The 27,665-nt window shown below is 41.9% G+C and overlaps 1 protein-coding gene across 3 annotated transcripts; it reads right to left on the reverse strand.

Annotated features, from left to right (window-relative positions):
* Positions 1 to 683: 683 nt before the first annotated feature.
* On the reverse strand, positions 684 to 27,386 carry ZHX1 (zinc fingers and homeoboxes 1). 3 transcript variants are annotated; one of them, XR_012583437.1, is made up of 4 exons: positions 27,354 to 27,386; positions 26,433 to 26,538; positions 7,318 to 10,735; positions 684 to 929 (listed from the first exon to the last, which is right to left on the reverse strand). XR_012583437.1 is itself a non-coding variant. In XM_074556466.1 (3 exons), exon 3 carries the CDS (start codon positions 10,493 to 10,495, stop codon positions 7,871 to 7,873), a length of 2,625 nt encoding a protein of 874 aa, XP_074412567.1. In that variant the 5' UTR covers positions 10,496 to 10,735; positions 26,433 to 26,538; positions 27,354 to 27,386; the 3' UTR covers positions 684 to 7,870. The 3 variants fall into 3 exon arrangements, 1 of the variants encoding a protein (XP_074412567.1); XR_012583435.1 differs by having other exon boundaries at positions 2,874 to 10,735; XM_074556466.1 differs by having other exon boundaries at positions 684 to 10,735.
* Between the last annotated feature and the right edge of the window lie 279 nt (positions 27,387 to 27,665).

A 27,665-nucleotide genomic window follows, 5' to 3' on the forward strand; every position in this document is an offset into this window, starting at 1 on the left:
TGGTTTGTGACATTTTCATACAGACATGATTCCTGGTTTCCACACCACCTCTTAAAACCACACACACTCAGTAAGGAGACATTTATTCCATTATTTCTGTTTTCAAATTTTTGGTACAAAGTTTATTTTCAGAAGTTCTCACATGATCCTTTCTTCTACCAGCGTCTTTAGGATTTTTCTATCTCTGATTTATTTTCTTTATCTGTTGAAGCAAAAGCAATAATTGCTACAGAAAGAAATAATGGCAATATTACAAATATTTTACAGCAGCATCCATTCGTTTCTTTGCCTCAAAAAAATAACAAAAATAAATCCAAAGACAAGATCCATACAGCCACAAAGGCTTAGGTTTGTAATATCCAGAAGTATGCTGCGTTCCCATATACGAGTTGTACAAGTCCAGCACAACTTTCCAAGTTTGTGCAGAGCCTGATAAATAAGACACAGAAATATCAGTTACATTATACTGTTTCTAAGAACTTTTACTCTGTAAAATGTTTGGTCACTCAAAGCTATAAGCTTAATCACATATCAAAGAACACAGGCAATAGAGCCCATCTTACTAAAACATATAGTATTAGGCCAAACAAAATATAAGAGGACAAAATCTAGTGGTCACTGAAGCCTCTTCAAAAAAGGTTTAAAACAGAATGTTTTCATCATGTATCAGAATAAAAACGTACTGTATTAAAATTTGATTTTTTTTTTTATTACAAGCTGTCTTTTAATCAGTCTTCTATTTACAGTGCAGAACTGCCAACTGCAGTAGTTTAACTTTGGCACAACACTAAGTTCCAATCCTTTTGAGTATTCAAGTCCTGTGTGTGTCCAAAAATTTTCTTGGTTTCACGAAAGATTAGGCCCATTCACAGTTAACCAGTTATCTTGAAATTTTTCAAGAATTGCTTCCCCTTCACCACACTGGGCAGCTACAAAGGAAAGACATTGTAAGCTATTGCATCATTCAAAAGAAACTCTTCATTCTAAACAGTGACAGTATTGTTGCTTCCTTTAATATCACGTACACCAGACAGATCACACAGACAGCTACATACTGGACACCTTTCTAAAAACCTTGCTGGTCGTTAGTGAATCATCTTCCTCATACTTCAAATACATAACAATGCATTAACTTAATTTCATTTCACATGTCAAACAGGACATTTAAATATATTGCAATATATTATAGAAAATTGCAAAGCGCCATCATTTCTGTAAACGAGACTGACACCTGTTAACTCTCCTGTGCACATGAAGAGCAGTACCTAGTGCCACATTTTCTGTACAATATAAAGCCTTCCCAGGTAGGGCAACTCATTTTAGTGCATTTCTGTACAGATTGTAAGCATACATGCAGATAGCCAACTATGCAGGGTTGGAAATACTTTTGTAAGTAAGCTGGAAGATGGGGAACATTCTGAAATCACAGCAGAGCTCTTGTGGTTGATCATCTCATAGCACAGATGAGGACTTGACTCTTCTGTCATTCTAGCAGATTCTTTAGGGACAGTTTCATGACAGGTATCTAGTATTGAATAAGCATAAGGAAATACTTTCATCAACCAGGACACAAATATTATGTGTCCTAACACATTCTAGGTTATGCACAGTCCAATGTTCACACAGTAACCTTATCTCTAAAATACTTGAGAAAACCCAAAGCATTTTTATGCCACAGTATTATAACCAAGGATCAGTTACTTTATCCACCACTGTAGTGCTACCTGCTCTATAAAAGAAAAAAACAAACACCTCATTTCCCAACAAGCATCAAGTTGGAAGCAGAGGTCAGTACCACTGCTAAGCACAACACAAAGATCAGTGCTGCAATCCAGCCAGAAGATCCCTCTGTAATGTCAGATGTCTGCAGTGCCAGCAGCTGCCTGCAGGTCAGGGTAAGTCAGTGGAGCTGGGTGCAGTTCCTCTGAGCCACTCCAGGCATGCAGGATGAGCAGGTTTGCAATTCCTTGCTCTGCTGAATACCTACAGTGTCTTGCCCCAGTGCAGACATCAACATGCATCAGACAAATCCCACCTTAATTCATGGAAAGTGCTACAGAATGCTCAGTTATCCCTCTACATTTTATAACATTGTGTGAGTTGGTTTTGCAACAACTGTTCACTGAAAAGGTGCAAATGCTCTTCACCACAGAAAGAGAAAAATCCCCAAGAACTCCAACCATTAAACTTGGAAATACTGGCTATAACCCACCTGTGCTTCAAAATATCCCTTTTTAGAAGTAGGGAAAAATGCAGAAATTTGAGTTATTGTGTGTTAGTAGCCATTAAGGGGATTTTTCAATTTCTGTTGAAATTCTTATTTCCAAATATTTTCCTACAGAATTTTAACACATCAGCAAACCTCAAGTAACTTGACCTGATAAGTTTGTGCCATGCTTCTTGGTAAATCTACTTATCCTAGAATATCACAAACTGGATGGAGAATACAGATTTAACCCTGCACTGTTCAGTGTAGGGAACTGAATCCTCTACTAGCCCTTTCCATCTTTAATTTACACCATCATTCCAGGTATTATAAACAATTCTCAAAGTTCTACTGTTCTCTGGTCATTGATACTATTTCTCTATTATTACTAAATGCAAGCAAAATTGTTTTCAAAGCAAAAAATAAATTAAAGAAAATAGCTATATTTAATTGCACTCTACTTTTGTGCCTTCAGGTTAGGGCAGGGGTATTTAACACTACAGAAGTTTAAAGATTATCTTCTCTCCTTGGGAGATATGAATATAGACAGGTATTGGACTCAGGTGGAGGACGCAAATCGCTACGACCATATTTACAGAAGCAAACACTGACATCCAGCCTGAATACACAGTACTCCATTAAGTGCAAAAGGGAAAACACTCCCCACCTTAAACCACAGCCTGGTTACTCAGCAGCCACAGATCAGTTGTCAGAGTTACTGCTGTGCTCTCATTTCAGAGGAAAACGGAGGAGGAGAATGTCGGCATCTTTGGGCTTGCTGGCCTACGGGGACCGTGTACAGCCATGAATCACTTTGTATGGGATCCAGAAATCCTTCCTTTGCTCTGGAGAGGGGAAGGGAGTGCATCTGCCTGCCTCAAGCATTTCTTGGAGAGAAAAAGAAAATCTGCTTTTGTTCAAGGTGAGCAAATCATCCATTAGAAAATGATTTCATGTCATGTGTGGACAATGCTTGAGTTTCCCAATAATCAAAGTTACAGCCAGTAACTTTGAATTATGAATTACAATTCATAATGCAATGAAAAAGCAGTTTTCACATGGTACTGGACAAGGTTAAAAAAGGCTTGGCCTCACTTGCTACAGTGTATTAGAGACAATATACTAAATTCTAATAATCAGGTACTAGGTATCTTTCCTCTTTGCTTTCAGACAAAGAGATTTCTATGTGCTAAAAAGGAGTGACTGTAATAATTTACTCCTGTCAGAACAGAAGGAGTTAAACTTGTTTTGCTTATCGTCTTCTAGAAAAGTAAATTCTGCAGGGCAAGCAAAACTCAGAGCCTTCAAGCTTCTGCGTTTTCCCTTCTGTTCACTTCTTACAAGCTAGCTCTGTTAGTAGTTCATTCAAACCTCCAGGGGAATATAGGCCTGACTTTCTTTTTTCCAACACTAATTTGGGGTCATTGAGAGGTGATGCTGGGAAGAGAGAACTGTTTAAGATGGAACTGTGCTCTTTCAGTGCACTAGGAAGTGAGAGCAAAACATGAAGCAGGACGATATTGTGATGGTGGCTGTCATCCCTGACTGTAACCCTGCTTTCTGTCTTTCAGTTCTTTTCCCTCTCCACTCTGGCACAGGATTATCTGCATTCTCTCTTCAGCTGAATTCCAGAGACAGCACAACTGGCATCATGAGGGCAGGCAGTCCTGGCAGAAACAGTAGATGAAGAGAGATGCACTAGCTTAGCTCCAAAGGAACTGATGTTCACAACTGAATTCTGATGTAGTGGTTCCCAACAAAGACTGAGAAACCAGCACCCAGAGGTAAGATCTAAGCAAGATCAGAGCTTCTCTGTCTCAGCGTCAGTGACAATCACTGAAGCCTGGCTCATAATGAGCTCAGACCTAAGAGATGAACTCAACAGAAATACAGAAAACATACCACAGGTTCATCTAGACACAGTTCTTACCATGCAGGAAAATCAATAAAGTCACATGGACACTCACCCCTGGGCAGATGTACTTTCTTTCCCCTTCCTGTCCCACTGCCAGCATAATTCAGCCCAAACAGCTTCCAAAACACCTTGGAAGTGTGCATAAACTATAGGAGGGAGTCAGGCTTGCAGGGGTGCACTGCTGATGAACACAGAGGTGCTCAGAATCAACAAATTAAGACTCTTGCTGATGTGCTTGAGTTCAGGGAGTTTCCAGGGATTGGCAGAATGAGAAGGTGCCACATCCTTTGCACCCACCAGGCCATCTCTGTTTCTCTTGGTGACTGCACAGTGCCCACAGCAGCCTAAGGGTGGCTGAGGTGAATCTGGGCTAAATCACTGCTACCAGCAGCTTTGAGCTCCCGCCAGCCATGACCACAAATCACAGAGACAACTGACCACAGCACTTTCCAACACTTCCCCTGTCAGCCCTGACACACGAGGCCTCTGGAAGGAGTTTGCCTCTCTCTCAGTGCAAATATACACATGCTGTAAACATGAAACACGCTGGGAATAAATGGACTCTTCAAACAGAAATAACTGTCCGACTATGGGCAATAATGAATGCACACAACTTCTGTCTCCAGGCTGAACACAACCAGATTTTCCTCATCCTTGGCACAACTGAAAGGCTTAAAATGTGCACGTAGCCCAACATGCTGTGTGTGGACTCTGCATCTCTCATTAGCTGATCCACAGCACGTGGTTTAATTTAAATTTTATATTCTGCAAAGAGATAATTTTCTCATTGGGCTGTAAATACTGGTATAACCAGTGGAATACAAGGAACTTTAACATTTACAACAACAGAAAATCTAGCCCAGTATGCATCAGCCACTGTCTCTGACCATTCTACTGAAAGAAGACCTCCAATCCAACTATATTTAGTCTGATAAACAATGTATTTCCTCTTCCTGTGTTTTTCAGACCAGATGTGCTAAGGCCTACCTTTGTAGCTGAGTGTTATTTAATAGAACACTGCCAAAATGGAAAATATCCCAGTTCAATCACGTAATTAACTTGGATCTTTGTATCTTCCCCCATTTTTTAAATACAGAATTCCTAGCTAACCTAGATAAGTCTGCTAACAAAAATGGAGATATTTATTTGGACAAGCTGCTTGGTTGTTTTGGGTTTTTGGGTTTCTTAAAAGAAAATTAATTCTGGGTCAGCTTCAAGGATTAAGGCAACTCCAGATTTTGCTTGCTAGAGGCATATTCCCAAGGATTTGGTTTAACATTTTTGGAAACTTAAAAATAGTATCTTTTCCTTCTAGCTTTGTTCTTTCCTACTCAGCAAGCACAGATTTTTGACCCTGTATTCCCAACAGAGCTTGAAGCTAGCGTGAGTCTTTCTTGTATCTGCTGGCATCTACAACAGCACACTATTACCATCATCCACACTATTACCAGAAAAATGAGAATCCCTCCCAACCCCATGCTGTAAAAGCCAGACCTTGATCTCTCCTGTACCACCTCACATGCAGAGTCATAAACACTCCTGTGAAATCTGCTGACAACACGGGGTTGCTTCTGCCCCTCTCCAAAGTTAAAATGAGGATTCTTGGCTATTCCTCTCTGGCAATGCTGGCCACTTTGTGTCCCACCAACTCGAACCTTGGAAGCCAGGGAATAGTTTCATCATCAAATTCATGACACATACCAAAGCTATTGCCTTTTTCTCCCCAATAATCTCAAAACAGTCAGAAGAGGTAACCCAGTGAATGGCTTTCTTATGAAACATCCTCCTGGGGCACAGGGAGCTTATTCAATCTGTGAGCAGAAGGGCAGCTACAAGAGTCCAGAGAGGAAGGTCTGGGAGGTTAACAACCTTTTTTGTCAGACATTACTCCCTTTCTTACTTTAGCCTGGGCTTCACCCACAATCAGATATGAAAACCAGATCCAACATGGACTCCTCTGCTTCACAAAATCATGACTAAAAGGGCTTTCTTGGTTTTTTTGAGTTATCACAGTCCAGAAGAAAGACTAATTCTAAAATTCTAGCACAGGTTCTTGGAGATGGGGAGACATTAGGTCCCATTTTCTCTGCACTAATCTGTCCTCATTAGTCATCAGATGCAGAAGCCTACAGAGAAGATGCTGTCAGATGTGCAAAAGGAGATTGCTAGTATCCATTAGTGCCAATGTAAAAGCAGACAGTGCTGGTGACAGCAGCACCAATTCATCACCATCTTTTGACATCTAAATATGAAGTAACTTATCCCTAAAAATGCAGGCTGGCAGTAGCAAAAATACAAACTACTCTTCCTCAGAGTAAGAGTTCTCTAGAATGCCAAACATCTGCCTAAACAAAATCTGTGTGAATTTGGCCCATTGTTTTAAATTGCTAATTCAAACTGCACTATAACTTCACAGTATTGAGACCAAATAGCTTTTTAAAATTATTAGTTTATATACACTTATTTAAGATGGGAATGTTTTATATCAGATTAAACTACTTCTGGAGTTCAGTTCAAGAAGATCAAACTACCTCCAGAAATTGGTGTGTTCACCCAGCAGTCCTGTGAGCAATCAGCACAGTGTGAGTTCAGTTAGGATGTCTCACAGTTAACCCTGCACACACATCACTCAACTGGGCTACCACTGAAGAACAATTCAACACTAACATGTTTGTAATTACTAAGCATCTAAAAGCCATATAGCTTCATTCTGTTTGTAAATTAAACACCATGCCATTGCCACAATTTACTTGAAAACCTTTCTTACTAGTACCAAAAGATGTTTTTCATCTCTGTATCTGTGTATTTTTAAAAACCCCTAAGCAACTCGGAACAACTTTTAGCAGTTTTTGTCCTTTGTTACCCTTAAACTCAGTGTCAGATTTCAAGAAAAATTTTTTTTTTTTAAATAGAAGTAGTTCTTTTACTATTTCCAACAAAGGAAAGAATGCACAAGGTAGAAGTGAGTGTTACTATTAACTGAATCAAGTCTGTCAGGCATTTAAATTAGGTTGATGTGGGATACACTGATTACACTGACTGTAACAAAAAGCATCTTCTAGCATCAGACTCATTCAGATAGCTCATAATTATCAACAAGGAACACTTCAGTCCAAGTTCTGTAAACCCAAAACACTCTGAAGATATGCAAAAGGTACAGATGTCACCTTATGTTCTGAAACCAATCAATCCTCACCCCTAAGTTCATTGGTTCCTTTTGTCACACTTTTCCCCTTCTCTTTTGTTTTCAATGCTTTCCTTAAGAAATAAACCCAGGCCTTGAAACCTTTCAAATGAAGTGATGTTTGCAAAAAGACATCTAATGTTTTTGTGTTTTCCTCCTTCACAAGCAGGCAATGTTCTCTTACAGCAACAACAACAACAAAAAAAGTGTCTGTGGTTTTTTTTGGAATTAAACAACATAAGGCAATTAAATATTGAGAAGCAGTCGGTGTATGATGAACATGAACCTTCCCATCGGTAGTGTGGAAAAGGAGGAGCTGAACTTGATCTGGTTTGTGACCCCCTGTTCCAGGCCAGGCCTGAGGATGTTCATCTCTTGGAGCAACAAAGCAAACAGTTCTTGCCTGCACAGGTAGCATCTTGCCCATGTACTCTTCCATGGAGATGGAAGGAAGATGCTGAGCAGCTGCTTGCTAAACCGAAGGCCATGAAAAAATCATTTGGCTCTTCACCATAACATCAAACCTAATTCATAGGTTTTTGGCCCCCAAATTCCAAATTGTACATCAGTCTGTTTTTGAAAGTTTACGTTTAACATGTCTGGGGGGTTCCCAAGTATCACTATCATCTGTTTCTTCCTCATCCTCCTGATCATCCAGCATTTCATCTTCCTCCTCATTCTCATCAAACAGCTCTATTCCAAGTTCTAATCTTCTTTGCCTTTCTGCAAACCATTCTCTGACCTGCTCATATCCCATGTGAGATTTGGCTACCAGTTCATCAAGGTCTTGCTCATTAAGGAATTTGTGCTTCACATAATAGTCCTTCAGGATTGCTGTTCCAGTTTTAAACTTTATGACAGAGACACCTCTGTCCCAGCAATTTAACCTCTTGCTTCCCCGAGGCCTCCCCCGAGGCCTCCCTCTCCCCCTCCCTTTTGGTCTTCCTCTCCCTCTCTTCCTTGCAAAGCCTTGGCCATTCAGGCTGTTTGCACTGGCACTCTGGTAATAGTAATACCATTTCAATCCACCATTTTTCCAGGCATAGCGAGTATCTCCAAACCAGCTCACAATTTCTGATCTCGGAAGCCCAGTTTCTTCTGCCAGCTTGTTGTATTCTTGCGGAGATGGCCACTGAGTACGGACAAAGGAACTTTTGAGCATGTGCAACTGCTCTGGTGATTTTTTGCCTATTTTGCTTGAAGTAGAACACCCTGATTTTGTGGCTGCTGCTCCATCTCCCACAGATGTTTCTCCAGACTCCTCTTTTGAGCTGCCAGCATTGCTTTCATTCATGTCAGCTCCCTCTTCCTTCAAGACATTTGATTTCCTTTTTTCTGCAAACCAGGCATCAATCTCTCTCCTGGTCAGTTTTGTTTGGGCTCTTAATCTATTCATCTCTTCTTCAGTAAGGACAGGGTTATTGAGAAAACTTGCTTGGAGGACTTGCAGCTGTTCAGAAGTCTTCTCTTTGAATTTCTGTGGGGTGAAATCAGGAAAAGTAGCCCAAGATGGCTTGCTTTGTGGAGTGACTCCTGTTGGAGATTCATTCATTTCATCACTTGAATCAATAACAATGGTGGCACATGAATCACTGTTAAGATGAATCCCATGATTATTCTTTGAGTTTCTCTGATTGTAGCGTGTATCACTGAACCACTTTTTGATCTCTCCTTTAGTGAGCCCTGTTATTTTCATAAGTCTAACAATTTCTGAGTCTTGAGGAAACTGGTTTTTAAGGTAGCTGACTTTCAATTCTGCCAGTTGTTCCTTAGTTTTTTTTGCTCGGATGCCAAAGGAGTCGGGATTCATCAGGGTGGATTCATTTTTGATAGGCTGAGGGGCTGGAATGGCAGCTACTTGTTTGGTTTCTGCAATAGGCTGAGCACTGTGAATCTGACTCTTCTGTAACTGCGTTTGGTTTGGGACTCCTGCTACAGTCAAAGCTATTGGGGCTGTTACTGGTAACGTATTTGTACCTGCAACTTGAGTGAGAACAAGTCCTGGCTGACCAACGATTTGGCATGTCTGTAAAATGGAAGGTAAGCCATTGCTAGCAGCCGAAATGTGTGCTGGAATAACGGTAATGGTCTGGGGCACGGTGTGCACTGTGCCATTAAATTGTTTCCTCCTTGCTTCCTCCACCTCCTCTGGCGTCCAGCTCACTCCGTGTTTCAGACGCTGAGCAGAAAACCAGATTTTAATCTGCTCCTCTGTGTACTTGGCTTGAGAGGAAAGAACAGTGATTTCTGACATGGTTGGATACGGGAATTTGTTGTAGGTGTTAAGCAAAAGAGGATTGTTATCCAAAGCAGTGTTATAGGCTGGAATGCTATTCACAGGTATTAGCACTTTGGGAATCAGGTGGGAGTTCTGTGGAGCTGTGACAGCTGTTATAACCTGTGCCACCCCAGGCTGAAGCACTGGTGCTGGGGTCACTACTGCCCCAGCCACATCTGCTGCACTGCACACAACTGAATGGCTTGGTTTGGATTCAGAAACTGCTGCTGGGGGGTTTTCTGCTACTTCTTCAGAGTTTGGCTCATTTTCAGTTCCCTTTTCTTCACCAGGAATGTCATCAACTACATTGTGGAAAACAGCAATACGTTTAGCCTCGGGTTTGCTTTTCATCATTTTCATGATAGGAGTTTTGCTAATGGAGATCCCTGATGAGGGGACCTCAGAAGAGTCAGCCTGTCCAGCATTTTCTTCCCTAACAAAACTCCCATCAAAAGTGAGATCATTTACTGTCTGTTCAAAGATTGTCTGGTTGTTACGTTTCACCATAGTCAATTTAAAATTCTCCTCTCCAGGGTGGTGCTTCAAATTATGCTCTGAGAGGGCATCATATCTTTTGGTAAGGAAATTACATTCTAAACAAACGTAGGATGAATTTAATACTACGTTGGGGTGTTCTGAATCCACATGAAAGGTAAACATATTGAGATCTGGAGTCTGAAAAGTACAGTATTTACACTCATAACCACCTTCTACTTTATTTGTGTTTTTCTTATTGTCTGAATCCACATACTCATGAGCATCCTCATCACTTGTCACACCCTCTGCTGTAGGGTTATCTGCTGGTGTGAGCACAGGTGGTCCTTCCTCCAAGTCTGACACCGTTTCTAGATCTGGATCCTGCTCGTTGGCCAAGACCATGCAGGGTGTTGTTGATTTTCGTTTACTTGCCATGACTGTTACTGTGAAAATGATAACGACTGGTCAGATACAGACTTAGCTTCAAGCTCTTCTTGATTAATAATAGTAATAATAAAATAATAATAATAATAATGGCTTTCGGTACTTCAAGTCAGTTCTTGTAAAGTCTCAACATTTCTCCCATTAGCAGCTTTTCTTTCGTAGTGCAATCAGATTAAAAATAGTTGAGGATGAGATGTTGAGACACACTGTTTTAAAGTCCACATCCACCACCTGTAGTAAAGAAGAGACAGTGGAATTAGTTTAATTTAAATAATAATTTCTATTTTTGCTACATATTACAGTTTAAGGTAATTCAGTCCTTTGGAGTTTAGTGTACCACTGCTCATCCCCTGAAATCAGCAGACCCATTCCAAGAAGAGATAATTGAAGCTATGGTAAGAAAGGCAAAATCTGAACCACTTATTAGAGACTGAGATTTGTTTCAGTTCATGAAACAACAGGATGGTGTAAAACAGGTAACTTCCTGACTGTTTCCCTTGCTTCAGAAGCCTTTTTCTTGGCACACTGCCGAGGTCAGTCGCCCCTGGACTGCTCTGCCTAAGCTATGACAACATCCCTTGACTGTTCTGTGAGCTCAAGTCCTTCCTGTCACTAACTTGAGCCCAGTACAAAATCTCCACTACTGGCTCTGTCATGTATTTCATGTCACAGGCTGTGAAGTGTCCCAGAAAAGGCAGGTTTACAGTATTTTTCTATTGCATTATACATGCAAGTACAATCATGTGCAGGACCTTTCTTCCAGGTCTGAAAACAGGCAAAACAATGTCTTTTTAAGGCACTCTGACTGACAAAAGACAACTATCCTTTCTTCCTAGTTTCCCAAATGTCATTCCCCAATTGAAGACCAATCCCAATTGATTGCTAGCACTTGGCAATAAACTAAAATCTGTTTTCATGCCTCTATGCACTAACAGATACATGACTGATTGTGTAAACTGTAACACAGAGAGAAAAAGCATTAAAGACTGATATCCCAAGCAGAAGTCTTAGCTGCACATTTTTTTCTTTAGGCAAAAGACCAAAGTGTTCCTCCCAGTTCACCCAGTGCTGCTTGGTAAGCTCTGTTTTTGAAACTCTGTGTCACCTTTCTGCTTCATAAATATCCTCCTTGAATGTTCTAAACAGCCACCTTCTGCACTACATCTGTGACTACATCCAAAGTGCAGAGCCTCACATGACATGTGCCTTTTTATGCCAAGGATATGGTTACATGGCATTGAGGACACTGAAAATGCTCAATAAGTCTTGGGTAATCATCATTCCAGGAGGACAATTATTTAATGGCACTGGAGTAGAAAGATATCCTTCTTCCACAAGTTAATAGTGGCAGTCTGTAAAACTGAGCACAGAAGTGCAAAAGCTATTTATTTTCATGTATGTACAAAGTACCTACTGCAGGCAACCTCATTTCTCTTTGCAGAGAGAGAACCATGAAGCAAAGCTGAACAGATCCATTTGTCTAGAGTCTCAAGGGACAGGAGGTAGAGCATTATTAACTGTGCTGTTTCTCTGTGGGGCTGGAGGGCTCTTGACAAAAGGGAAGACAACTGCCAAGACAACGTTGAGCAATGCTCTGGGGGAAGAGCTGGGTGGTATTACCTAATGTTTTTGCGATTTTGAGTAAAATTTCAGAAATGCCAGAAATGCCTATTTTAAAAAGCAACTTAACAGCTAGTTTTGCTGGCTGAAGTTGTGTTTTGAGAAGGGATTGTGGTACTCTGCAGTACCTCATCCCAAGCACAGCACATAGGATCTATACACAGGGCAGTCTGAGTGAGCTTAGGTGCCTGCCAAGGGTCCCCTTCTGGGATGGCCTGGAGTGCAAGTGAAAGAAATATTGAAGCATGCTGAAGGAAAGGCTGGAGATAAGGAATGGAAAACCTGTTCAACAAATCAATAAATGTTCTTCTCCAGTCTCCTTGTGTACCCAACAGTGTTCACAGTGCCTGTAAGCCATCAGGTCCATGTGCAATTGCAGCACCTGCAGGATTTTAGCTAAATCTGTATCACATCTCTGCTGTGCTGCAGTTTTGCTTATGGTGCATAAGGAGATTATTGTGTCCCTCCTCTGTTCACCATGATAGCAACCCTTTTCTTTGATGCAAACAGGTCTCAGAAAACAAAAGCTGCATCTCTGTTCTTCTGACTACACTGTGTAATTTTTTTTTAAAGGATGTTGTGATGTCAAAACCCTGTTTAACTCATGGCTATAAAGAGCTGTAACAGAACTCAGTAAAATCTCAAGAAATGAGATGCCTGCAACCCTTCCCAGCCTTCTTTCCTCTACAGACTTTACAGAAACTTCCATTCCCTCCTCCCTGCAGCTGATGTGATTATTCCACCTGTATCACCCTGCTTGACATGTTCTCTCAATTTAACAGGGCATTATGAAAACTCACATTTGAGCAGTTTATCCAACCAATTATGCATCATCCCTGGACTCTTCATTTCCTCTAAAATACCTCTCCTGTTCTGCTTACAGGAATGTGTGGGACCTTGCCACATAGCTTGACTTCAGTAAGGTCTGCAACATTTTGCACCATGACTCCAACAAAAATGAAGTAACAGTGTGGGTTTGCCAAATCCACCTTTCAGAGACCTTGTTACAATTCTTGAGGCTCTTACAGACTGTTTTTTACTAAGTTCTTCCTGTATTGAGCTGGGAATGAAGATCCCTCTAACTGACCTGAGACTCACTATGTGTTCTCCTCTGCTCAAGCATTTCCCCTGGTTAAGGCTGGGCACTCTTGTGCCAGTCTGTGCTTGCCTGTCTCTAGGCCACTGAGACTTCCTCCCTCATGTTCCATGAATTCCTGAAGGTCATCACTTCAGTGAAAGGTTCTGCTTGTCCCTTACACACCTTAAAGTCAAATATATGACAAAATATTGTGAAAGATTTTCTCTTTTTATCCCTCCTTGTGAATATTGACATTGTATTGTGTAATATGGTTTGCAATTAAATAATCCAGGTGTTTATTTTATGTCAAAAGCAGCATTTTTTAATACAAGAATCTGAAGAAAAACTTTATTTGCACTGTATTCCTCTTCTGTAATTTCACCTCAGATTTTCACAGAATTAACATTCCTAGCCAATCAGCCCACAAACCAGATGTTTTTCTAGGAACATAAACCAGCAAGTGCAGGCCTACTTTCTGAAAGTCCAGAATCCAATATTTTATCTTTCAGCAGGCAATTTCTCAGGACACTGTTCTTCAGAAACATGAACAGTTAGCAATCCCAATTAATTAATAATTATACTAAGACAGATTCATTCCAGAGTGGAATTCAACATTTAAAGTTGTCTTGATAGCAGATTTGTATGAAGACATATAAATATTTTCTAAATGGAGGCAGAAACCTTCTGCCCATTTGATTACAGTTCGAGAAGGAAAAGACAGAGCTGACCACAGAAGACAGACATGAAAGAACCTGCTTCAAAAAAACTTTTTTACTCACTTCCTCCTTCCCTCCCCCCAACAGGAGTACCTGATGCAGCAAGAAAAAGAAATGAGTTTACATAGAACGTTCACTGTGTGTTCAGGGTGTATGCTTTCTGAAAAGGCATTGCTCCCTGCCTGCTGTATGACACTTCCATCCAGTCTGCAGGAAAAGCATGCCAAAAAAAATCCAGCCCCATGTAATGTGATTTTAAGGATATGCAGAGAGCAGCCCAGGAGAAGATGAAGCAATAGAACCTGCTTCTAACTTTTAAATCCACCTAGATTACAAATTGCCTGCCACTTCACACAGAAAATGCTGCCTCCTTAGAACCCATGACAATATGCACTTGTTGATCCTTTGTTTAGCCTCTTTCTACCACCCTTTATCAGAGTAGATGTATCTATGTCAGAAACTATTCTGCAGAGCTCAGTGTAGGCTAATACACTCTGATCTGTGCTGCCTCTCAGGGAGAAAGGGTGAAGGACTTTGTTGCAGTGCCATTTTCTTCACTTGCTCCTTATCTGCAAAGTTCAGAGAGCCTTACTGCTTATGACTCCCAAATAAAGCCACATCTCTGTTAATCCTGCAATATTTACATTTAATTCCTCTTTTAAAATAAGGTCTGGTACTAATCCAACATGGGAGTGAAACTTATCAAACTGATTTCAGCAGAAGTCCTCACACATTACAAAGATAAGGCCCACTTAGGTCCTTGCTGCATTAGGCTGGCAATGGGGGAGGCAAGTACCAAAGGCTGCTGTGGTGCCCAGCAGAGCTGCAGGCTGTGCCAAAGGCAGGATGGAGCACTGGGAAGCTGCCACAGAGCCCAGCAGGGGCTGAAGGGAGCCTGCCACAGGACATGTGACTGGGCTTTCCCAGTTACCTCCCCTCAGTGCTGGTTTTAATGGGTAACAAACAGCTCCATCACAGTGAGTGTCACAACTCCATGCCAGAAGCGACCGCTCCGTGACCGACATTCCCTTTCTCTGTTGCAGCACATTCACCAGGTACCTGCAGAGAGCACAGGAACCTGTGCCCCTGCTTTTGATACAGAAAGCCACAACCAGGTTCTGTGTCTGACCATATAAAGCTAATGACCAAACATCTCAAAAACCAGGCTACACTGACCAAGAGGCACCTTTAGCACGAATGGTGCATGTCTCTGCTCCTCAGTCACACACACAGGTATTTCTGTGTGACACACACAGGTATTTCTGTGTGACACAGGCAGGTATTTTCTGTGTGGCACAGGCACCTTGGCAGCTACACTCACACAGGCAGACCTTGATTTTATTGACTCTGAAGTGCCCAATTCAAACTGTGAGCACTCAGTACTTCTAATGTCAGACATCTCTGCATGACTGTTTTTGAAAGTGGGTATCAGACTTGTGTAAATGCTTATCATACCCAATAAAATGGCAGCAGAGTCAGGGAATTTTTTTTCTTTGCATATTTACAGCTCTATTTTATTTTAATTGCTGTGCTGTTACATACAAAACAGAAAGGATGAAGAAATAAATTACTGACATGAAGACAAATTTTAATGTGTACTGCATTGAATAAACATTTAATTCAATCCTCCAAATGTTTCATGTTGGCTTAAAAAAAGTAGAACAGTAAGAAATTATTAATTTAAAAAACTGTTTATCAAAAAAAGTTTCTCCTTAAAACACCAAACCAAAAGGTTTTATTATCATGGGATTTCCTTCTTTAAAATGAAACAATCTGGCACACATACAACTTCACAAAATGCTCCTTTCAACTTCATTCTGCCTTTTTTTTTTTCTTCCAGATGAAAAATTTCTAGAGCCATTCCTTTTCCCAGGCCCTAGTCCAGTGCTGCAAGAACAAGCCCTTCCTTCGACTTCCTGGAGTTGGTGTCCCCTGACACCCTCAGCTCCTCCAGAGACCAAGCTGCACCCTGCAGATGTCTCCTCACAGACAGCCCAGCTCACTCCTGAGTCATGGCTGGTGCTGAGCAGGAGCCCCCAGGATTCTGAGGTGATTTCACAGCCCAGCACAGATTGTCTCGCTCTCCTCTCCCCCCACCGATTCCAACCAACTGCACGAGCCCTCGTCACACTGGAAACCAGATTCCCACTGGCTGCTGTCTGCTTTCCTTAATGTTTGGCTGCCACCACTCAAAATGGAGTATTAGTAGTATTCTACCCTTAAAAGTAGGACTGGGTCTCAGGGCTGACAGCTCCCAATGCTCCTGTACCTTTTGCTAGGCCAGGGGCATTTGCAGGAGCCCAAGGAGCAGCAGCAGGTCAAGGACTACCCTGATGCATGACAATACAAGAACCTGGATGGACAGAGAAGGAGGATCCATGAAATATAGGTGGTTTAAAGAAGTCTGCAGATGTGCAGGACAGGACTAAAAGCATGATCAAGAGCAGGTGATAAAACATCCTGCAAATTCTACCTTGGATACAAAAAGGTGACTCGGATACATTGTGACTCAATTCTGCCTTTTTTTTTAACCGTGGAATGCACTTCTGAGACCTCAAGGCCAGATCCATGCCAAATTTCAAGTTCCTATGTCAAATCCCTGAGGCACAGAGCTGCTCAGAAAAAGAAAGATAATATGGCTTTTACATGGAGATTGCCTCCTCACTCTGTTAATTTTACTCTAGAACCAGCTAATGTTCCCCCGAAACTCAATGAACAGGGAATAAAAGCAGCCTCAAGACAGAAACAATGTGAAAATTTCTCATTCCATCTATTGTAAGAAACTGAAAACAGGGACTGAACTGACCAGGTGACACTAATACACACTGCTACATGCTCCACACATGCATACACCAGAACACAGATCCATAATTTAAATAACTTGTGAAGGGTCCCAAAATACTTGAAACAAATGTATAAACACAGTGTTTGTATGAACCAGTGTTTTATGAATGAGGAAAAAACAAGGACTTGGGAGTGTCAACTGAAGAGCAAAAAAGATCAATTCTACTGCATGGACCTCTGTAATCCCATGTCAAGGTGAAGACTGCAAGGCACATTTTCAAGGTTTCACTTGCTCTTTAGAATCCTCTCTACCACTTGGTCCACTATGAGCTTTTGCTCAAATGCGCTTGCTCAGAACCCTTCCTGTGTGCCTTGGATCCACCTGCTTGCTTCCTACCCCATGTGCTCCTTAAAGCCTCCCCCAGCCTTGCATGTCTGCTTCCACTTTGTGAGAAGACCAAGGAGTGCAGAGTGCATGAAAACTCCTTTATGTTCAATGGCATGTGATTTGCATCTCCACTTTGGATGCAAGAATTTTTACTTCAGGTCTGGTATTTTATAAGGTTCTTTTTAAGGTGCTCCAGAATGTTTCCAGTATCATATAACAACTTTACAATTGTAAACCAAATCACACAACAAAGAATTGACCCACTCCCTACTGGCAGACTCCTCCATAGTGGGAAAATGCAGAAGGATTTTATGTCCATGCTTGCAAGTACAGCTGATCTTATAGAAGTTCTCCAGGATGTTATCCTCTGACCTGATCCAAGCAATGCTGGTCACAGAACAGCACATTCACAAGTCAAAATAAACATGTAAGCTCCTGCCTATGTATCCACAGTACTTGGTGTAAGTGCAAGTATTCTCAGTGCAGCACTGAATTACTGCCAGGACCAGGGTGAGACTATCAAGCTCACCCAGGCCTGCCTTTCCTTGCAACATCAACATCCTCTGTGACTGCTGCAGATCCCTTTAGAGGCACAGAGATGGTGGAGCAACAGCACTTCAGCACTGGTGAGGAACTGTAACCACTTGTCTGGAGAGTTTTAAAACTTGGCAAGACCCTGAACAACCCTATCTACCATCACACATAACTTTGCTTTGAGCAGGATGCTTAACTAGATAATCTTCAAAAGTCCCTTCTACTCTAATGTTTCTCCTCAGGATTTTGAGGTGTTCAATCATATAACAAAGAAAAAAGAGGATAGTCCAAGCTCCCTGCATAAACACTCTCTGCAGGTCTCAATTATCTAGTAAAATACCACTGTGTACCAAGTTAGCCTTTGTGAAAAGCAAAGCATTTTTATTTGCAACAGTGACGTGACTCCACGCCCCTGCTGAGCGCTGTACTGTACTCCTCAGACACTCCTGCTGATTTCTGTGGGAGATAATGTCTTGTTCTATGTGTGACAAGACCAATTCCCTCACCCCCACCCCATGCCCCTATCATTCATCCTGAGAGTGGATAAACATTGTTCACTGCCTATCAGCCCAGTGACAAGAAAGGTAAAAGACAGGGCACTACAGAGGCTTTCAAGTACAATGTGTGGATTGGAAAGATGAATCTCAAGTACAGTTCCTGCAGAGGTCTGAGAGGTGACTGTGTACTCAGGTTACCCTGGGGTAATGAAGAGTCAGCAGATCAGAACAAGGATCTCAGCCCGTGGCACAGAACAGGAGTTTGCAGTTCCAGCATTTCCCAGGCCCTGCTGCACCTGGCAGTCCCACGCTGCTCCCGGCTCACCTGAACAAAGGCTTCAATGCAGCAGCAAAAATCAACAGGTCTTTCACCAGGCTGGCTCCCTGCTCCACTGCTTCCCAGGCTGATTTCCTAAACTCTGACTGTGAACCTGACTCTGATTTACTCTGTGCCCCCTCTGGTCACTCCCAGCGCCCTGGAGAGGACAAGCCCCACTGTGGGAGGCACTGGCTGAGGAAAGCTGGAGGCTGCACCTTCTCCCTGCTGGAGCTGCCTGCCATGGGAGCCACCCCTGCAGGAGAAACACAAACCTGCCATGCTCAGCCCTGCCAGGGAAGTAAGAGACAGGGTCACCCAAAACAGACTGGCCTCTCTCACTTTGTGTCTCTCAAGTATAGTGGTGGAAAATTAGCACAACGTGATTTAAGTGGAAAATATGGAATTAACTAAAACACTGTATTTCAGTAGAGCTGTGGAGCTGCTTTTTTCTTTTTTTGCATTAGATTTTAACACCATAAGAAAAACAGATTAGTTCTGTTTTAAAAAATATAGGTAGTTTAAAGCTGCATAAATATCCTAGGGTGAAAATCATACTCTCACTGATTTAAATGAGAATGAGCAGTAAAATTTTTAAAGGAATAATGTATGTGCTGATAAAAACATAAGAGGTAACAGTAAAGCCTAAGAAAACATGACACAGCACAAAACAGCATGACAGATGGGGGAAGGAAGAGAAGAATCAGTATTGTGTTTAAAACACCTATTATTTAGACTGTAAGTTTTAAACAGAAAGATTTTATTAATTTACATTAATGTTTCAAGAACACACTGAACACATTCCCTCACAGGACAAACACCTATCTTATTTACTGACATTAAACCAGACATAATCATTAAAAGCACCAGCTACTGCTGGAAGTTCTGTTCTAATTGCAAACAGCTAAGTTTTTACTAATGGAATAAAAAAAAAATCAGTATTATAACAGATAGTTTCAGCTCATGTCATTACTTTTTTACTTAGCTAAGGTGGAAATTCTCAGTGAAAACACTGAATTATTGGCAGTTAACAACTAACCTTATACACAGAAATCCTCTTTGTAGACATCTGCACTGAGTGAAGGTAGAAATTATTTCCTGAATGACAGAAGCTCCTGCCTCAAACTTTAAAAGGCAGGACAGCTTATTTTTTCTGTAGAAGATCTACAATTCAGGTTTAAGGATAAACTCTGCCAGGGCTAAAGTCTTAACAGACATGGATACATCATCATAGAAACAAAAAATTACTCTAGGGAGTACTAAAAAATATCATAATTTGTCTCTCAAATCAGTAGGTTTAAAAAAAAGTGATGTTTAAATAAATGTACTCTTGGATATGCTACATATTTACAGCAGTTTAATAATACAGACGTTATGCCATTTAGGTGCATATTAAGTTAAATTTTAATTTCCAAATCAAATGTATTTTAGACATAAATTTAGAAAAATAGGAACTAATCATTAATTGAAAAACAAGATATGCATAATTCACTGTAGAAAAAGGACAGAAGTAAAAATTAATAATCTGAGTGTATGTTGAGATAAAGTAACAATCCCTGATGTAATTTATCGCTTTACAAAAAAATCTCTGCAAACCACCACAATATCAAACAATGAGAATCACTTGCCATTTACCAAAGTTATGGAAAGCATAAATTCAACTCAAAATTAGGAGAAATTGTTTATATCAGTGTTCCCTACATTCAGATTGAAGCTATGATCAAATCACCTATCCCATTATTCTGGGTTCCATACATTAGGACTGCTTTTCAATTAATGCATTAGTTAAATGATACCTGGGCAAGACAGGGAAACACAAAGGCAGGTCAGGAGGGGTAAGATGAACATGTCTGGTTATTAAATCAACCAAATCAGAAGAGCCCAGGATACAACTGGGGCGTGGTGCTCAAAGAGAATGTTTGTAAGAGTGTCCAAGTTTAGCATAGAAAATAGGCAGGCCTGGAAACCCCATGGGAATAAGATGCATCTGCTGTTGTAAGCAGCCCCAGAAAAATGTTACTGGTTCACTAGCCTGGGGCAAGCTTTTTCTTTTTTTCCCTCTTTTCCTTTTTTGACAGCCAAGTACAATATTAGCTTGCGTTTTTTTGTCATCGTCAAGCTGAGGCTGGGTGAGAATATTTTGTGTCTAGACTAATAAATGTTTGTAAGGATTTTGCAAGACTGGTTTATGGGAATAGAACCCTCTTTTTGTTTTTCTGCTGGAAAAAGCAGCATTAAAAACAAATGAGCACCATCATGCATTTGTTTTAAATTGCATATTAGAGCACTGCTATTTTGTGTGCAATCAATACATAATTTGGAAGAAAGATGCTTTTAAAATTCAAAGCTATCCCTGAGCAGCTAAGGTTCTCTTGGAAACTGAAGGAGGAGTCTGAAATTATTGTTCTTTTGTTTGCATCCCCCAGTGGGAAAGGCAGCACACAACTAGAAACCACTGTGCTTTGAGGCTGCACGAATCATTAAGAATGAAGATCAGTCCCCCCTCCATTTAAACATTAGATATTAAAACTGAATCTAGGACAAAGGTAAGCTAATCAGACTCCTTTTCAAGCTGTTATTGGGTTAAATATAATATCAAAGGGATTACATAAATCTTGTAACTCTCTCTATAGAAATTTTAAAAAGATACTTATATTTTGCAAAACAGCCTGTCTAGACCCCAATTACAAGCATCAACTTAATCAGTGAAAATCAGTGGGATATGCATGGACCAAAACCTACATTTTCCTTTTAATATTTGTTTCGGAGGGCGGGGTATCTCAAGATGAAATGGCTGACTGAGCTTTTTATTTCATTGCTTTGGATGGAAATGCCTGAATCTTTGCACACAAAGTAGAGCTGAAGCTGCTCTGGTGCAAAGCAATGTTCAGCCCTAACCCTCCAGTGAGCTCTCACCCTCAGCCTCTGTCTCTGCAGCAACAGGGCTCAAACATTGCCTGCTGAAGGAGAGGGCTCCTCTTCAGTAATTCACAGACAGTAATTACTAGCTGCAATTGACATTACATCTGGAAATAGGATAGTCACTCATATAAAGCAGCACATAGCTGCAAATTCTAAACTTAGAATTACCTTGTGCCTATATGCATCTGGTTTAAACTGCAGTAAAAGTGTTCCTCACTCTTTGTCAATGAGTGTGAAATCAGGGTATGGGGCCCACACTGTCATCATCCATGCAAATATCAATATACTGGAAAGCTTTCAACACAAAGGAATATGAATTTCAGTGTACGGAGTGATGTAAAACTTTTCCCTCTCTGGACTTTATGGACAATTATTAATATATCTTTCTAAGGGTATGTGCTTGTGATTAATTCTTACTATATGTAGAAAGAGTAAACTTACTCTTCTTCAATACCACTCTTTTCTCCCATCTCTTCCCTCCTTTCCCCCTAAAGAAACAAACAGCTGATATTAGCAAGGCCTTATATTTCCCTTGGATTAACCAAGGAAATAGAGAGTTTTAAATAAGAAAGCTACATGTCAAGAATCAGAGTTAAAATAAATTGTTTTGGACTGATAAACACCCAAAGTTGTAGGCATCTCACAAAAAACCTCACCATAAGGAGTCTCTTCCATGCTAAATTACTGCTTTTAATGCAATAAAAAATTAGTTCTCTATTCACCAACTAATTAAAAAAAAATTACGTAAAATGTATTAATAAGTCAAATTTGAAAAACACTCATAAGTTACAAGTAGTGAAGCTCTGTGTGTTTGCATCATATTTAAGCAGATACCTACAATGTCAGCAGGGACCTTGTATGGGCATCAATTCCTCAAACTGATCCATGAACAAAAAACCCAAACTCACACGACACACTGAGTGTGGTGAGCCTTTTGTCAGACCAGATCCCCCTGAGAAGTTTGGAGGACAGAGAACCATTCAGTATTCAACACAGCAAACAAGGCTGAACACTGTGCAGTGCTGAACCCTCCAAAAATTCCACTGCACCTACAAATGCATTTTACCTTGCTGAAATCTTGCTGAGAAACAGAAACTCCTGAGCTTTCATGCCTGCTCCATCTAATTCACTTGGCAACGGCTGCCAAGTGCCCAGCTCCTGATACAACTTGGATTTGCAGAGCACTCTCAGCTTCCACTGATTTCCTGAGGGCATCTGGTCCATGTATAAAGGCAGTATCTTTCTACTTTGAAGGTATTCCAAAGATTGACTGGAAATCTGGAGTCTTTGAGGAAGCCTACAGCTGTAACTAACATTTTACTTCCAGCCTTCCACACTCAGGTAGTTAATAATTGTTCTTTTCTTATTCCATCCCCACTGTTTCCCCTCTACTCTTTTTCAGACATACAGCATGCCTAGATCTCAACTAACCTAATTACCAAGACAGAGCCTTACACCCATGCACAGAGCCAGTAAGAGTTTTAAAATCAACAGCATTTTGACATACAAACCAAGTTTTTCCATTGTAACACAGAGAGGAAAGTAATCACATTAGTACCATATTTTGTGTACATTAATCTAGGAAAGTAATCACATTAGTACCATATTTTGTGTACATTAATCTATTTCATAGCTTTAAGATAGGCAAGCTTAGAGACCTCTACCAAGATTGCCTTTGACTATACAAACATGCACTTCCATCTATGAAGTCCTTAGCACCTTTCTAAACTAAAACAATGTTAAAATAATCCCAGTCCTAACCTATAAACAATGATTCAAGCCCTAAAATCTCTATGTTTACCCATTCACAGAATTCACTGTGAGTTAACAGCTATTTTCCATCTAATAAACATGGTTTGAAGATGCTTTGAAGGTTCAGAGTACTGAACATGTGGAGCTTTTACCACAACCATCAGGAAGTTCAAAAGCTCATTTCTGTCCTTGCATTTGGTGCTCCCAGACCAGCGTGGCTGTGCCAAGCAGCAGGGCTGGGGTTACAAACTCCTCATTCCACAGCCCTGGCTGCCCCCCCTCACACACAACTGTCAGCCCTCAGGCCTTGAGCAGTGCTCTCACACTGGAGCTCCCCTCAAGGCATGTGAGGTTCCTTTAAATCCTAGAGAGACCATTAGACAAGGAAGGTGAGCAGCATACAGCAAACCAGCACCAGAGAAGGCCCAGGTGCATTCAGCGAGCCCAGAATACCAAAGTCACTTTCTTAAATGGCTCCAAACATGCAGAAGCTGTTCTTTTGAAGTAGAATACATAAAGTTCCTTTAGACCTGTCAGGTACAAGCAGAGATTATGCTAAAGAATGTTTGCAACATGAAGTTCTTTGCTACCTTTTAGATCTTTTAAGAAGTGCAAACAGCAGCAATATTGAAAGTTCTTTACAATTTTTCCTGAAGGTTCTCCAATCACGCTTTAGTTGTCAGCAATTTTCCTGTCCTCCGTACATGACAATGTGTCTTATAATCTCAATGGCACAATAAATGTAGGCTATGTTCTGCCCCTTCAGATTATACTGCTTTAAAGTGAATTATACTGAACTGTAACATTTCCTATGATCTCAAAGCTCTTAAGGATAAAAGAGTGATGCACACCTTCTATCAAGTGACAATAGCCAACTTTTGCTCAGTTTGGGCTGATCTCTGAAGCTGGTTAGAAAGAATCCCCTGGTAGTACAGGCACTGTTCTAAGAAATACATTGCAGTTCACTGAACTCTGAAGGATTATGATAAAGACCTGAGTGGACCCCCTGAAGTGCCATCCAGTTCCTGACAGAAAGACCACAGAACTGGAAATGAACCATCAGTGAAAGCAGTGCAAGGCACAGAATTATGAAATGCCATCTGGTTGGTACAGGATAAGGAAATGTATCATTTTGGTGGCTTCCACCTCCACAGAAAAATAAAGAACTGTTTATGCTGCAAAATGATTTGACTATTTGGGAAAGTCCTCAACTAGCCATGAAAATAAAAAAAAAAAAAAAAAGAGAAAAAAGAGAAAAGAGAGAAAAAAAGAGAAAAGATGATTTGGAATAAAAGAATAAAAGACAGTAAATTTGAATTAATAGAACTAATAATGCTGAAAACATAAGTAGTCACATCCCTTTAATGCCTGATTTGACAATATTAGAAACTTAAATAATAACAGAAAATTGTATTCTTAGAGGTGTACATTCAGCAAAGGTGACAGGACTGACAGGTAGTGGGGAGCTACACAAGTAGAACACTACACTCACTACTGTTGCCTATTTAGGAAATAGGAAGCAAACAAAAGGGAAAATGGGACTAAACTGAAAATTGCATCACTTGTTTACAAGTCCCTGACAACTCAGAAGCAAACCATCTTGGACATTTATGGATCAATGACCCTGCATCTGAAGCACAAGGAGAGGGAATATTGACCATTTACATGCAGGAGAGAACAGCATGTCCATGCACTCAGAGAAAAACATTCAGAACACTCCCTCATGCCATGACTCCACAACTGTTATCACACAGGATTTTAACTGATCATTCTGAAAAATTTACAGCAAGCTAAGGATTTATAAAAATTAGAAAACATAAAATTCTGAATTTGATACTGTGAAATCTTTACTAGACCTCAGCTTGATGGTAAAGAGAAACTGATTGCCAAAATAAAAATTAGCCATAGCTTAGCTGCAAGTGATTGTGCCTCGGCTGTATTTATTGTTCACAAACAAAAAAACCCACAGGTAATGTGTACTTGGTTCTTTAAAAAATCCAGGCTGCAAAAAATCCTGAACTCAGATTTAAGGAAAGAATCTGACTTCAAAGATGAACAACTGTTTTTCAAATAAGACTCTTCTAAAGTTACATACAAACAAACAGGTCACCAAACACAACTAGATGAGAAAGTTACCCAAAATTTAAACCTTTCCCTCAGACTACATATAAACACATCGTGGGAAACCCAGGGGAAAATCTCAGCCACAGCAATAAGCTCAACTGAAATGCTACAGAGGGCCCAGTGAAGCAAAAGACACAAAAAACAGCCTTCTGGGTACATTAGGAACAAAAGGAATCCTAGCAGTATTACAAAGTTCATTATTGGACAGAAATTCTTCAGTGTGGAGAATCTACACAAGGGAGAACCGTTCAACACATAGCTCTAAGTCTCCAAAGGTAAGGATTGTGACAAACTTTGTGATAAATATTGTCTATTCCTGTAATAAACTACAGTTATAAACAGCAGCTAAGGGTAGATATCAGGACACTGGATCCAGCTAAAGCACTCACATGAAGAAAGGTGTTGCAAGAGATGAAATAATCCAGAAGAGAGCCATAAGAAACATTAGGAAAGTAGAAAAGAAAGCCTCACAAAGAAAACCTCTACCTCAAAGTACTGTGTCTCCCCAGGCCAAGTTTGGGGACAATCACAGTAAAAATACAAATATCAGAGCAAAGGGCTCTTCTGTCTAGCCAACAAACAAGAAGCACCAGCCTATATTTAAAAGCAAATAATTTCAGTTATACAAAATGGCATCTACTTCTAATCCGCTCAGGGGAATTCATTTAACACCACCAGCGGAATTGACTGCCTTGCTGGCAATGTTTAAAGAAAGTAACAAAAGGGTTTCTAAATTACGCCTTTTTGCTCCAAGAGGTCTTAATTTAGGGCAGTTCTCTAGTCTACATCACACAGGTTGTTTTAAAGAGGGTTTCTGTAAGTACTCACAAGCGTTCTTTTTTTTGGCATGAAATCCTTCTGAATAAAAACAAAAAACAGACCGCTGGTGAAAACCAACAGCACAGCTTTTAAAATTCCCTTCTCATTCCTATGTTTGAAGGAATATTTGTTTTCATGTACCAAGTTTCATAACTAAATTCACTTTTTATTTACACAATGCTTATGTCCTTTGAAATGCTCAATAAACTCTCTCTATATGTCTTATTTTAGGAGTAAGTGGCACCTATGCCAGCTTGCAGACCAAGACATCTCAGCCTTTGCTAATTGACATGACACTTTCTACACAGTAAACTTGCCCATCTTTCCATTAACTATTTAACCTACCAAGCAGCTCAGAAATAAAGTGCAAATACCTACCAGATAATAATCACTACTGCAGATACTCTGAGCCCTTTCAGAGATCCAGAACTGCCTCCATTACATGGTTTATTGAAGCTGGTGTTGGTTTCCAGTGCTGCACATCCTGGTATAGGGGAGAGCTGAGCATCAGAACGCACCCCAAAACCCAGGCAGCCCCAGAGGAGCAAACCAGACATCTTCCCCAACTTTGCCTGCACATACACTGTACTGCTCCTTCATGCTCGCCCCCGCACCGCAACGCCACGGGATGCAAGATAACTCTGGAGCCAGAACTTCATGGCTCGCTGCCTGCCGTCAGTCTGTCTGTCTGTCAGTCCGTCCGTCCTCCGGAACGCCAGCGGTGACAGCGGGAGGAACTCGCCGGCTCCTCCGGGCGCACCGGGATTGAACTTCTTGATTCTCCTTTCTGACTGACAAGTCAGACAGATTTTCCTCCGCCCTGAGGCGAGCAAAGCCCCGTGCAGGCTCCCGGCACGGGGTGGAGGAAGAAGAAAGGGGAGAGGAGCTCGTTCTCGGAGGGGTCTGACCCCACTGCGGGTCGGGTCGGGGGGAACGTACAGTCCGCGTCCAAGGGATGCCGGCTCTGCCTCCCGCAGCCCGCCCGGAGCCCGCCGCCCCCGACGGGCGATGACCCCCGGCCGCGGGGGCAGCGCCTCCGCCAGACAATGGGGAGGCGGGAGGGCGCGGCCGCCCCACCGCGCCCACCCCGCGGGCTCCGTCCTCGTGGGGCCCGGCCCGCCCGCCCCCGCCGCCCGGGAGCCGCCCCCGCCCCGGGGCGGCAGCGCTGTCCCGTCCCTACCAGAGGAGCGCCCGGCCCGCTCCCGGGGGAAGCGGGGGCGGGCGCAGGGCGCGCCTCCCCGGGCAGCGGGGTCACCCTCCCGCCTCCCGGCGCCGAGAGCCCCCCGAGCGAGTCCGTACCTGCCGGCGCCGCTCCGCCTCGCCCCCTCAGCCCGCGCCGCCGCCCGCCCGCCGCCTGCGCTCACGGCCGCGCCGCCATCTTGCGCTTCACAAACTACTGCACTTCTTTCGGGGCGGGGGGGCGGCGGATGGGCCGGGAGCTCCCAACGCCGCGGCCGCCCGCGCCCTCGCCTCGCCCCGCGGCGCCCACTCGCATCCTCCCGGCGCGGCGCTGCCCCGGGGCGGGAGCGCGGTGAGCGCGGACGGCGCGGCCGCTGCCTCAGCCGCCCTGGCAGCGAGCGGGGGCGGAGCCGCTCCCGCCGCCCCGCCCGT

This window comes from Zonotrichia albicollis, chromosome 1 (genome assembly GCF_047830755.1).
Source record: "Zonotrichia albicollis isolate bZonAlb1 chromosome 1, bZonAlb1.hap1, whole genome shotgun sequence".
Classification (NCBI taxonomy): Eukaryota; Metazoa; Chordata; class Aves; order Passeriformes; family Passerellidae; genus Zonotrichia; species Zonotrichia albicollis.

Coding starts and splice junctions, on each gene's coding strand:
- ZHX1 (XM_074556466.1), bottom strand. CDS start 10,495: ATGGCAAGTAAACGAAAATCAACAACACCCTGCATGGTCTTGGCCAAC.